The following is a 14254-nucleotide window of genomic DNA, read 5'->3' as shown; positions in this document are numbered from 1 at the left end:
GAATGTATATGGTTGGCATATACCATAAATATTTAAATTTCTTATATGAAAAGATGGCGTTGATACATTTGAATCATACCTCAACACTACAAAATTTTGGGTACTTGAAAGTTGGAGTTGTGGGTTGGAGAGATCACAACGAGATACATTATGCGATCGAATATGAGAATGCTACGAGACAGATTTCGAGTCCAGAGACATCAATCCTAAGAAGAGACCAGCTCGTGCACGTGATATTATTGACATGCTTCACAAATGGAAAATATACAGGTATATATCTTAATAAATTGAGAGTTTCTTCCTTCAATTTTGAGATGCAATACATACCACATGGATCCTTGCACTAGAACTGTTTGAATTGCTAGAGGTTGGGCTTTGGTACTTCAGGAACAGGGACAGGGGTTCCATGATGTTAGTTGCTTTACTCACATATCCCTATTTAGACACTAGGCCCTTTTCTAGATACGATATATATTCCATAATATTAGTAGTTTCAAGCGTGTGTCCTCCTCCATAGCCAAATCCAATACCAATAGCTTCTTCGACGACATTCACGACGATGGCCTTGGTCGCGCGCCAAGCCACGTTGAAGACGGCAGCATGGCAGTCGAGTAGACAAGGGAAGAAGTGTCGTCCGAGGCCGCCATCCTCCTCTGTAGCTCGTCAGGCAGTGCGGAGGCTACCATCCTCCTTAGTAGATCATCGGGTGGTGGGAAGGCCCCGTCCTCCACCGGAGCTCGTCCGGTGGTGGGGAGACCGCCATCCCGTGGTAGAGCATGGTGATCTCGCGAGGTTGCAGCCTCCTCCAGCTCGTCTGACCGCGCGTGGGGCAGATCCGGGGATGATGTAGGTGGTGTCGGCGCCACAGACATGGATCCGACAGGGGACGGACATGTGGGTGCGGTCCGTGAGGTAGGTGCGTGTTGGGCTGGCCTGGGCTACGCCAAGGGGTTGGCATACGAGGTGGAAGGTCTGCTCATGTAGTGTTTGAAGAAATGCCAAGAAGAAAGGGAGAGGAGGAAGAAGAAGAAGACCAAGCCAATTTGCCTGCGTGGCATTTTTTCTACCAACTCAGCCTGATGGGTGGGCCCGGTCAATTAGTGACGTCATCCAAATGCTTAGCATATACCATCAGTGTTTTTTGCCACGGTTAATTTCTCAGTGTCGTGCATTCTGCAATATTTTATAAAGTGGTGGTTTTTTGTGTTGTGTGACACAGATTGTGGTGGTTGTGTTGATTTTACTCTGTTGGCTAAGTACTATAAACAACTTTTAAAAAAGAAAAGAAAAAATATCTTTGTTCTGCCAATTTAGATCATTATAGTTTATGCTTCTTAGAAATGATGAATTTGTAAACATATAGTTTCTTGGTATTTTTCCAATCTAACAAAATGCAATTAGATACCTCTAATCCCGCAAAAAATAAAAAGACTAGACAGTTGTAAGATACTGAGTCAACAAATAAGGTATCTTGTCCACATACGAGTGGCAATGTAGAGTAGCCCAACAACATACAACCACATACAGGCTCTGCTCTGTGGCCAGAATTGAAGTTAGTGGTTGATTATTAGTGGCCCGAGCGTGAGAATTATTGGTCGATCTTATCGTACCCTACCCCGCTGCCTTGCCTGCTATGAGAATCAATGATCGATCTTATCTAGCAAGACATATTTCAGATTTTTTTTAGGCTAAAATTACAAGATTTTGCAATGCATTTTTGTTTGTAGGAGTCTCATAGTTTACGTTTCTTTGCAAGGATATCCCACCACGTCTTCATCGCGTATTCACTAATTTATCAGTCGAACGTGGTTGATCGGCCCATTTCGTCTATTTATGAGAGCAGACGTGGTCACATGGTCCTGCGTAGTAATGAAGAAGATAATGGAAATTTGTGGCGTGCCATACAGCATAATTCAAACGATGATCAATGAGTGAGTACAATGGCGTTGCACGCACCTTTCTCCAGGCCCATTCTGCACCGATTTTCCACACACACGATTGATCTAGTTTTAAGGCACACCACGACTTTTCTCCACACAAGGCCTATAAATGGCGGAACTTGGTGCCATAATCTATCAGGCACCACCCAAGATCGATCATGAAGCCATACATGCCCACGGTACTGAGACCCCCTAGGGTGGTGGCCATCCTGGCCGTGGTCCTGGCGGCGGCGCTCGCCACAGCCGTGAACGCTCAGCAGTGCGGCTCCCAGGCTGGTGGCGCGACGTGCGCAAACTGTCTCTGCTGCAGCAAATTCGGGTACTGCGGCAGCGGCGACGCCTACTGCGGTGCCGGCTGTCAGAGCCAGTGCAGCGGCTGCGGCCCCACCCCTCCCGGCCCCAGCCCCGGCGGGGGCGTGTCGTCCATCATCTCCAGGGACCTCTTCGAGCGGCTCCTTCTTCACCGCAATGACTGCCAAGAGGCCCGCGGGTTCTACACGTACGACGCCTTCCTCGCCGCCGCCGCCGCGTTCCCGTCATTCGGCACCACGGGGAGCACGGAGACGCGGAAGCGGGAGGTGGCGGCCTTCCTGGGGCAAACTTCCCACGAGACCACTGGCGGGTGGCCCGCGGCGCCCGACGGACCGTACGCCTGGGGCTACTGCTTCAAGCAGGAGCAGGGCTCGCCGGGAAGCTACTGCGAGCCAAAGCCGGAGTGGCCGTGCGCGTCGGGCAAGAAATACTACGGTCGCGGCCCCATCCAGCTCTCATGGAACTACAACTATGGCCCCGCGGGGCGTGCCATCGGGGTGGACCTGCTCAACAACCCGGACCTGGTCGCCGCGGACGCGACGGTGTCGTTTAAGACGGCGTTATGGTTTTGGATGACGGCTCAGGCGAACAAGCCGTCGTCCCATGCCGTGATCACAGGCCAATGGACCCCGTCGGGCACGGACAACGCTGCTGGTCGGGTGCCTGGGTACGGTGTCATCACCAACATAATCAACGGCGGGCTCGAGTGCGGTAGGGGGCAGGATGACCGTGTTGCTAACCGGATCGGGTTCTACAAGCGCTACTGCGATGTCCTCGGCGTTGGCTATGGTAACAACCTCGACTGCTACAACCAGAGGCCGTTTAACAGTGGGCTCTCGATGGGGCTTGCCACTGAGTGACAACATACTAAGACTGTGAGCGAGTCCTCCATGCATGGATGTATGAATGTGATCACCCATAAATAAGCTTGAGAAGTACTGTTTGGGTAAATTTCCCATTGTTGTGTGAGTATCTCTCGACTCGGTGTAGAGGTTGAGAATGTTGCATCTTTATTAAAAGGACTTTGCTACACCTACGTAATTTAGCTACGTAAGCTTATGTACTAGCTGATTTGGCCTATTTTCGTTGGATGACAAATTAGGCCCAGGCCCACACTGTGAAAATCAGGGGGGGAGGGGGGAGGGGGGCGAGACTTGCCGTAGGATGAAGTGGGAGCACGGATGGGAGCATGGGGAGGGAGCAGGCAAGCTGGATCCGAGGGAGGGGGCTGATTAGTTTAGAAAGGAAATTATGTAGATAGATTGCGTAGGTCTAGCATTATTGTTATTAAAAACATGTCCTTCTGTGTTCTTGATACGAGGCACACTTGACCCAAGATTGATTACCGTCATAATATGTGGATCTTGAGCATGTTTCGTGTTGGATAGATAGATATACATCCATGCTTACAGTTTATTTTTGACCTTGGAAGTAACTTTTGCCAAGCGGAATTGAGGGGTAGAAAGTTGAATTTTATGATAAATATGGGGTCAACACAAGTTCCTCATCTTCTATTTTTTCTTACTTGGAGACACCAAGCGTCACCAAGAAGGGGTTGGAGCTGGATAGTTTTATTTTGAGATGACACCAGCATCATTGTCGGTGCGACGTCACCGCAATCCTAAAACCTACACTGGTAGAAAAAAGTCCTTTAGTCCCGGTTCGCAGCAGCCTTTAGTCCCGGCTGTGCAACCGGGACTAAATATGCGCGACTAAAGACCCCCCCCTTTAGTCGCGCCTCTTACGGACCGCGACTAAAGGCTTTAGTCCCGGTTTTTGTGGCTGACCGGGACTAAAGGCCCGTCCACGTGGGCGCCCGTGGTCCGTCGGGGCGGAGGACCTTTAGTCCCGGTTCTCGTGGCCAACCGGGACTAAAGGCCTCCACCGCAGGTTTAGGGTTTTAGCCCCCCTAAACCTGGTTTCTTTTTAGTTTGGAGTGTTTTATTTCTTTTATATTTTATTTTGTGTTTTATTTTAATTTTGATAAAGTTTCAGTACACATATTCTACGCTACTATATACATGCATATGAAATTTCAAACAAGAAGATTCAAGAGGAATATATAATATATATTCAATCTCGGGTGACCATATACAACTTCGAACAAGTTTCCATACACAATTAGGATGGATGACCATATACAACTTCGAACAAGTTTCAATCTCGGGTATGCATATAAATTTCTTCGTCCTCGGTATAGTGTTCTCCTTTAGGATTGATGACTTCCCTCATGAAAAATCCTGCTAATTCTTCTTGAATTGGTCGGAAGCGAGCTTCTGGACTAAGCCTCCTCCGCAAGTTATCCGTCGCGTTCCGCACGCTATCCGATGCCTTCCGCTCAGAGGTGTGTCTCCGGATGTTCTCACAAACATAGTATCCACATAGATTGGTCCCCGGTGGCTGCTTATCCACATTAACTAACCTTCTGAAATCTAGCTCATGTTTGAATTCACCGACAATTTCTTCTGAGAACCGTCTTCAAACCCTACAGGGCAAAGAAAATTAAATGAACAAGGGAGTTATTAGTTACTTGATATTAGGAAATGAACGAAAGAGACCGATCGATATAGAGCTCAAATGATTGAAAATAATTACTTTTGCAGCATTTTTCTCATGCCGGCCCAACGCTTTGGATCCGAATCCATAGAGTCCATGATTAGAACTCTGGAGGTGTGAAGTTCAATATTTAGCAGAATCCAGTGGAACCTGCGGACACGTTACATGCACAGTCATGCATAACTCATCGATTAGACATACCATGCATGGAGTAAACAAAAGAGAATGGGCACAAGAGAGAAACACTCACCCAAAATGGTAAGGAAATAGAATATGACTTTTGAGTTGATGCTTTCTAAGAAACTTGTACAAGTCTTTCTCCACGTCTTCGGGGTGATGTTGTAACACATGTCCATTAACGATATGTGGGTCAATGAACCCAACATCATGGATGTTTCTTATTTTGCATTCCCAAATCTTCAATCTGCATAATAGCATACGCAACAATATAGTTAGGACAATATATATATATATAGTGCAGGCAATGAAGAACGAGATGAGGTAGAAATAAATCACTTACAGAACGTAGCAACTCAGCATAGATTTGTCGAGGTCGCGCAGATTGAACAGCTGGAAAAATTCACTCATATGAACTTCTACAGAGTACCGTTTGGTGTGATGCTCATCTGTAACATCCGCATAAACATATTCTTTGTCGGCCCATGTTATGAATTGCTTGTACCAACGTAGCAGATTTCGCATTTGTGGTGGTAGACTCTTTTCCCGCGCAGGCTCGACGAGAGGCCCATTCCGCACATATTGTAATGCTATCTCACATACTGGCGCATCCTCAAGGCCTAAGAAGGCACGAAGAGTCAAACCCATCTCGGACGCTTGTTTCATGGCACCCGCTACAGTCAATCCAAGTGCTGCCGCAGCTGCTATGATCTCGGGGTCCTCTTCCGGACCGGCTTTCACTATGAGCGGGGGGATCGATTGTTTCTTCTGCATCCCGAGCTGGTCAACTTGTTTCCCGCTTTTTTTACTTTCTTCTTTCTCCTCCTTCAATATTTTTTCTTGCCTACGAAGTTCATGTCCATAGTCGTCAGGCATATTCAGCTCGGCTTGGGACGGTGTCGTCAAAAAATCCTTAGCCCACTTCTTTTGCTTCTCAGTGAATACTTGCTTGGGCTCAGGCTCTTTTTCGCCTTCATATCCGCCTTCCATTTCTCATAATCAGCAGACGCGGCCAATTTGGTTTCAGCTTCACTAAGTTCCCCAGGCCTTGGGAGGAGAGGCTTCAGTGATGGCTCAAGTACCCTTGTGGTCTTAGGTACATAAGGGTCCGGGTTAATAGTCCAGGAGCGGGTTTCCTTGCTGTCCGCCTGCTTCTGCTTCTTCGCCGGAGGTGGATTGGGGGGCGTCGTACCCGCCGGAGGTTGTGGATCGGGGGACGGCGTCGAATGGCGTGAAGGAGGTGTAGGTGAACCACCACGACCACCACCACCGCCACCACCGCCACCACCACCACCACCATCGGAGGGGGGTGGACTTGCTAGCCTTGGCGCCTCGCCTGGAAACACTATGTACTTCTTTTTCCATAGAATGAACTGGCGCTTGACATCTCCAAGTCTTCTCTCCCCTTCGGGTGTAGGTTTTTCAATCTCCAGGTCCTCAAACCCTTGGACTATGTCTTCCACCGTGACACGAGCATAGCCATATGCAATGGGGTTGTTGTGGTGGAGTGCTCCAGGTGTACAGGGTAAAGCACTGCCGCTAGCTACCTTCGTGGAAACGTTCCCCACGGGATAATGCAGATCACATTCTTTCATCTCCTTTACATCATCCACGGGGTAGTGAGGCTCCGGTGCACGAATCTCGATCATCGGTGCACTAGCACCAGGCGGGGCATCCGTGGAAGCCACGCTGCTTCTCCGCTGCTGGCTTCCGCGATCCGCTTCATGATCTTCATGCGGCCCTGCAGCCGATTTTTCTTTCACTAGTTCATGCACGGTCTGCTTCAACTCATGGAGTTCCGATGCAAACTTCGTCATAAGATCTGCATCCCGGTCCGTCTTTCTCTTACGGCTTCTGTAACAGTACGGGTCATTGTCCTGGGAAAACCCTACTTTCCACGGAACTTTGCCTTTGCCTCGTACACGTCCTCCGTGTTCATCATTCCCGAGGGCTGTTGTCGGTGCGTCTTTCTCTCTGTTGAACTTGATCAAGCCCTCTTGAGCTTGGGTCATTGCGTCAATAAGGGCTTGGGTGGGAGCAAACTGTCTCTGCCGGTGAACACACACCCCTGTCTCCGGGTCTAGCGATCCCCCATGCCCGTACCACCAGCTTTTGGCCCTTGGGTCCCATCCCTCTATACCTAGAGGGATTCCTCGCACCCTCAGGTCCTCCTCCATCTTCTACCACCTAGGCTCCGAAAGGCGGTATCCTCCTGGCCCCATAATATGATGGAACTTTTTCTTACTCGCATTATCCTTATTTTTTTTCGATATTTCCTTGAAATGCTCCGATTGCTTTTGCCTCACAAATTCTGGCCAATCATCTTTCAGTTTCTCATGTTGTCCATTGAAATCCGGAGTCTTGCCCTTGTTGACATAGTCACGGGTTAAATTTTTCTTGAAGTTCTGGAATGCTTCGCCCATCTTCTGAAGAGCGAACTCTTTAACTAGCCTCCTCCTCTGACGTCCACCCGGAACCTCGTTACCGAATTCATCGACTTTGTTGTATTCCGGAGGTAGAATGAAATGTTCCATAAGCTTTCTCCAGCAATCCTTTTTCGTTCTCTTGTCGACAAAACTGAAACCAAGACGTGCCTTCTTTGGCTCCTTCCATTCCTGGACGGTGATCGGGACGTTGTCTCTAACAACGACTCCGCATTGGTTGATAAACTTTGAGGTGTGCTGTAGGGGCTTGCCGGTTTCACTGACAAACTCAATGGCATATGTTTCTCCTGTTTTCATCGCCTTGGATTTGCCACGCTTTGTCGTACTCGATCCGGAGGGCTAAAAAAAGAAAGAGAGTCGCGCGCGTTAATACATATATATTCACATTTCAGTAAGTTTGTATCACGAGAGGCTCAATGTATATATATACCTCGCCGGAGGTGGTTGCTACTTGCAATTCGAGATCGTCGGTTGTTGACGGTTGACCTCCGTCGACAATGTCCGTTCCTTCACCTTCTTGATCATCGACAATCTCTGTTCCACCGTCAAGGTTCAGAAAAGAAGAGACTACATCCTCTTGTTGCTCATATTCTGAGCCCGGCACATAAGGAATCTCGTTGTTGATGATGCCCATTAAATAGTGTTCAGCCTCCGGATCCCTAAGCGGCTCGGCTCTATCGTCCGCCATATGTCACTCCTGCATGTAGTAAAAATTCTTTAAGTATAAAGGAATTAAAAATAAGATTAAGGGGACATAGAGGAGGAGGAATTAAAAAATAAGATTCTTTAAGTAAAAATTCTTTTTTTCTTCTTCTTCCTTTCTTCTTCCTCTTTCTTCTTTCTTTCTTCTTCTTCCTTTTTCTTTTTTCTTTCTTTCTTCTTCTTCCTTTCTTCTTCCTTTCTTCTTTTTTTTTCTTCTTCCTTTTTCTTTCTTCTTTCTTTTGGTTTTCATTTGGTTTTCATTTTTTTTTTCTTCTTCCTTTTTCTTTCTTCTTTTTTTCTTCTTCCTTTTTCTTTCTTCTTCCTTTTTCTTTCTTCTTTCTTTCTTCTTTCTTTTTTTCTTCTTCCTTTTTTTCTTCTTCCTTTTTCTTCTTTCTTTCTTCTTTCTTTTTTTCTTCTTCCTTTTTTTTCTTCCTCCTTTGTTTTTATTCTTTCTGTTTTTCTTCTTCCTTTGTTTTTCTTCTTCCTTTGTTTTTCTTCTTCCTTTTTTTTCTTCCTCCTTTGTTTTTCTTCTTTCTTTTTTTCTTCTTCCTTTTTTTTCTTCTTTCTTTTTTTCTTCTTCCTTTGTTTTTCTTCTTCCTTTGTTTTTCTTCCTCCTTTTTTTTCTTCCTCCTTTGTTTTCTTCTTTCTTTTTTTCTTCTTCCTTTTTTTCTTCTTTCTTTTTTTCTTCTTCCTTTGTTTTTCTTCTGTTTTTTCTTCCTTTTTTCCTTTTTCCTTTTTTCTTCTGTTTTTTTCTTCTGTTTGTTTTTCTTGTGTTTTCTTTTTTCTTTCTTCTTCCTTTTTCTTTTGTTTTCTTTTTTTTTCTTCCTTTTTCCTTTTTTCTTCCTTTTTCTTGTTTTTCTTCTGTTTTTCTTTTGTTTTCTTCTTCCTTCTTTCTTCTTCTTCCTTTTTCCTTTTTCTTTCTTCTTCTTCTTCCTTTTTCTTCTTCCTTCTTCTTCTTCTGCCAGCGCGCGGAGGACGGCAGGCAGGGGCGGCGGGCGGCGGGCGGCAGGGCGTCGGGCGGCGGGCGGCAGGGCAAGGCAAGGGCGGCGGGCAAGGGCAAGGGCAGGGCACGGGCGGCGGCTGCGCTCACTGGGGACGGGGGCGGCGGCGCGCAGGGCTTCGGCGTCGGCGTCGGCGTCGGGGCAGGGCTTCGGCGTCGGCGTCGGGGCAGGGCTTCGGCGTCGATCGGCGTCGGGGCAGGGCTTCGGCGTCGAGAGAGGAAGAATGGGAAGTGGCGGAAACTGCTAAGTGCAGTATTTATAGACGTACCTTTAGTCCCGGTTGGGGAGGCGGACCGCGACTAAAGGTTTAGTCGCGGTCCGCCTCCCCAACCGGGACTAAAGGGTTTTGGCGCCGCTTTCGTTCCCGCGCAGAAAGACCCTTTAGTCGCGGTTGGGGACAACAACCGCGACTAAAGGGTACCCTTTAGTCGCGGTCCGCCTCCCCGACCGGGACTAAAGGCGTTGTGCTGGAACTGGCGCGGTGCGGTGGGATGTTTAGTCCCACCTCGCTAGCCGAGAGGCTTCGACAGTGGTTTATAAGCGCGGCTGCGCTCACCACTTCGAGCTCCTCTCAAATGCAGGCTTACGGGCCTATTCTGTCACTATGTGCTTGTGGGCCTACTCGGCCTTCTGCGGGCCTGAATCCTGGCCCATTGATGGGTTTCTAGTCGTATTCAGGCCGTGGTGGCCTAGTAGGAGGCATATTTTTTATTTTTTGCCTGTTTTTTGTTTTCTTTTTTGCTTTATTTATTTTGTTTTGTTTCTACTTACATATTTTGTTTTGTTTCTTTTTTGTTTTGTTTCTTTTTTGCCTGTTATTAAAATTTATTTTATTTTGTTTGTACTTATATATTTTATTAAAGTTTATATTATTTTGTTTCTAATTCATTTTAAAATCTTAAAAATACAATTATATATCAAAAAAATCAGAAAATAAAACTAATTCATTTTAAATTCTTAAAAATACAAATAATATATCAAAAAATCAGAAAAATAAAACTAATTCATTTTAAAATCTTAAAAATACAATTATATATCAAAAAAATCAGAAAAATAAAACTACTTCATTTTAAAATCCCTTGAAGGTTTGACAAAAGGTTTGATACATCATTCAGTTCATCGACCAAATACAAAGTTATGTACAATAAATTATTACACATCAATTCTTCCCTTGTGTCCCTGCTTGCTTACGATTGTGCCGTATCCATGGAGCATCCTCATCATTTATCTTAATGCTTGGGTCAGTGTTCACTTTGAAGGGCGGAATTTCACCAAACATATTATAATCTTCTGACATGTCTGTCTTGTCCTCCACTCCCACGTTGTTTCTTTTCCCTGAAAGAACAATGTGGCGCTTTGGATCATCGCATGATGTACTGATCGTTTTCTTATCTTTCCGTTTCCTCGGTTTGCTACTCATGTCCTTCAAATAAAAAACCTGAGCGACATCTTTGGCAAGGACGAATGGTTCGTCAAGGTAACCAAGATTGTTGAAATCCACCATTGTCATTCCGTATTGCTCGTCCACCTTTACCCCACCTCCTGTTAGCTTGAACCATTTGCACCGGAACAAAGGGACCTTAAAGGAGGGTCCATAGTCAAGTTCCCATATCTCCTCTATGTAACCATAATATGTGACCTTTCGCCCATTCTCGGTTGCTGCATCAAAGCGGACACCACTGTTTTGGTTGGTGCTCTTTTTATCTTGGGCGATGGTGTAAAATGTATTCCCATTTATCTCGTACCCTTGGAAAATCGTTATAGTCGAAGATGGTTTCTTGGCCAACATGTACAGCTGATCTCCAACATCATTGTCATTCATTAAATGTTTTCGCAACCAACTGCCGAAAGTCTCCATGTGGGCCTTTCTAATCCAGGATTCAGGCTTCCCCGGGTTGTCCGAGCGTAAAATATTCTTGTGTTGCTCGAAGTACGGAGCCACAAAGCTGGAATTTTGCAGAACTGTGTGGTGTGCTTCAGTCATAGAATGACCGTCCATACATATCGTGGATTTCCTTCCGATCTTGCCTTTTCCACTTAGTCTCCCCTCGTGCCGCGATTGAGGAATACCAATCGGCTTAAGGTCAGGAACATAGTCAATACAGAACTCAATTACCTCCTCATTTCCATAGCCCTTGACGATGCTTCCTTCTGGCCTAGCACGGTTACGAACATATTTCTTTAATACTCCCATGAACCTCTCAAAGGGGAACATATTGTGTAGAAATACAGGACCGAGAATGGAAATCTCTTCGACTAGGTGGAGCAGGAGGTGCGTCATAATATCGAAGAAGGATGGTGGGAACACCAACTCGAAACTGACAAGGCATTGGACCACATCGTTCTGTAACCGTGGTAGATCTTCTGGATTGATTACCTTCTGAGAGATTGCATTGAGGAATGCACATAGCTTCACAATGGCTACTCGAACATTTTCCGGTAGGAGCCCCCTCAAAGCAATCGGAAGCAATTGCGTCATAATCACGTGGCAGTCGTGAGACTTCAGGTTTTGGAACTTTTTCTCCGCCATGTTTATTATTCCCTTTATATTCGACGAGAAGCCAGACGGGACCTTCATACTGCTCAGGCATTCAAAAAAAATGACCTTCTCTTCTTTGGTAAGAGCGTAGCTGGCACGACCTTGAAACCATTCCGGATGTCGGTCATCTGGGTCTTTCAAAAGTTGCTGGTCCTGCCGTGCTTCCTTTGTATCATTTGTCTTCCCATACACGCCCAAGAAGCTTAGCAGGTTCACGCAAATATTCTTCGTAACATGCATCACGTCGATTGCAGAGTGGACATCTAGGACTTTCCAATATTCTAGCTCCCAAAATATAGATTTCTTCTTCCACATGGGTGCGTGCCCGTCAACTCCCCGCGGAACTGATTGTCCGCCAGGACCCTTTCCAAAGATGACTTTCAAATCCTTGACCATATCAAATATCCCAGCACCAGTACATTCCGCAGGCTTCGGCCGGTGATCTGCCTTGCCGTTGAAATGCTTGCCTTTCTTTCTTACGTTATGATTTCGGGGAAGAAATCGACGATGACCCAGGTACACGTTCTTCTTACAATTAACCAAACGTACACTTTCAGTCTCATGTAAGCAGTGCGTGCATGCATTGTATCCCTTATTTGTCTGTCTCGAAAGGTTACTGAGAGCAGGCCAATCGTTGATGGTTACAAAAAGCAACGCTCGTAGGTCAAATTCCTCTCCTTTGTGCTCATCCCAGACACGTACACCAGGTCTGGCCCACAACTGTAAAAGTTCATCAACTAATGGCCTTAGGTACACATCGATGTCGTTCCCGGGTTGCTTTGGACCTTGGATGAGCACTGGCATCATAATGAACTTCCGCTTCATGCACAACCAAGGAGGAAGGTTGTAGATGCATAGAGTCACGGGCCAGGTGCTATGGCTGGAGCTCTGCTCGCCAAAAGGATTCATGCCATCAGTACTTAGACCAAATCTTATGTTCCTTGCGTCAGCTGCAAAATCTTTGAACACTCTGTCGATCTTTCTCCATTGCGTTCCATCAGCGGGGTGTCTCAACTCCCCGTCGGACTTACGGTCCTCTTTGTGCCATCGCAACGACTTGGCATGCTTTTTGTTCATGAACAGACGTTTCAACCGTGGTATTATAGGAGCATACCAAATCACCTTGGCGGGAACCCTCTTCCTGGGTTTCTCGCCCTCAACATCGTCACCAGGGTCATCGTCTCTGATCTTATAACGCAATGAAGTGCATACTGGGCATTCATTCAAATTCTCGTATTCATCGCGGTAGAGGATGCAGTCGTTAATGCATGCATGTATCTTCAGAACCTCTAAACCTAGAGGGCAGACAACCTTCTTTGCTTCGTACGTACTGGCGGGCAACTCGTTATTCTTCGGAAACATATTCTTCAACATTTTCAGCAAATTTTCAAATGATGAGTCACCTACACCTTCGTGTGCCTTCCATTTTAGCAAATCCAGTGTGCAGCCCAGCTTTTTCAGACTATTATCGCATCCTGGATACAACGACTTTTTGTGATCCTCTAACATGCGATCCAAATTCTCCCTATCCTTGTCAGTTTCGCAGCGTCTCCGTGCATCAGCAATGGTCCGACCAAGATCATCAGCGGGCTCATCATGTGCCTCTTCTTCACCTTCACCTAACCCTTCCCCACCTTCAGCATCATCCTCCATGAAAGTATCACCGAAATGATCATGATAGTTGTCATCGATATCATCCCCTTCTTCATCTTCTTCCATTCTAACCCCTCTTTCTCCATGCTTGGTCCAACAATTATAGCTTGGCATGAAACCGTGCCGAAGCAGGTGCATGTGAACGTCTCTTGAGGAGGAGTAACCCTTCTGATTCTTACAGACAGCACAAGGACAGATAATAAAACCTTGCTGCTTGTTCGCATTTGCCACTACGAGGAAATCTTTCAAACCCGTAGTGAACTCGCCGGAGAGTCGGGGACCGTACATCCATTGCCGATTCATCTGCATTATTATTATATAAAGTATATAATTAACCATCATGCATTTGTTAAACTAACTAGCTAGAAATAATACAAATTAAACAATGAACTACACACATGCATATTTTATCAATGACCATGAAAGGTTCAAGTTGCTAACCGCGATCGCGGAGGAAAAATAAATGAGAAAGCTCAAGTGTGGCTCGGACACTTCATATCATGTTTGTTTCAGGCTCTCGGGCATTTCATCGAACACCTTGTGTGCATAGGAGGAACCAAAAGCAAACCCACCACCCCCTTCTGAAAATTGTGAAGTGAGCTGAGTGAAGTGAAGTGAGCTGAGTCCTATATATAGGGATGGGCCTTTAGTCCCGGTTGGCCTGGCCAACCGCGACTAAAGGCCTTCGGGGACCTTTAGTCCCGGTTGGCCAGGCCAACCGGGACTAAAGCCCCTCCCGTCCGCCAGCTGTCGACCGAGCGCGCTGGGCCCAGATAGTTGGTCGCGGGTCTCCTCCCGAACCGCGACTAAAGGCCCCTTTGGTCGCGGTTCGATTGTTTTGGGGACTAATGGGGGCGTATGGAAGCCTCTTTTTCTACTAGTGCTACTCCCTCCGTTCTTAAAACAGTGTACTTTCAATTTCGTTGGAGG

At 46.4% G+C, this 14254-nt stretch overlaps 1 protein-coding gene across 1 annotated transcript; it reads left to right on the top strand.

Annotated features, from left to right (window-relative positions):
• The first annotated feature begins 2058 nt into the window (after positions 1-2058).
• LOC109738919 (26 kDa endochitinase 1) lies at positions 2059-3286 on the top strand. The gene has a single exon (XM_020298012.4). It carries the CDS (start codon positions 2099-2101, stop codon positions 3110-3112), a length of 1014 nt encoding a protein of 337 aa, XP_020153601.1. The 5' UTR covers positions 2059-2098; the 3' UTR covers positions 3113-3286.
• Positions 3287-14254: the final 10968 nt, after the last annotated feature.

The sequence above is a fragment of the Aegilops tauschii genome, chromosome 2, assembly GCF_002575655.3.
Source record: "Aegilops tauschii subsp. strangulata cultivar AL8/78 chromosome 2, Aet v6.0, whole genome shotgun sequence".
In the NCBI taxonomy this organism is placed as follows: Eukaryota; Viridiplantae; Streptophyta; class Magnoliopsida; order Poales; family Poaceae; genus Aegilops; species Aegilops tauschii.
Note: the sequence above shows the minus strand (reverse complement) of the source record. Positions and strands in the feature narration are given on the sequence as shown.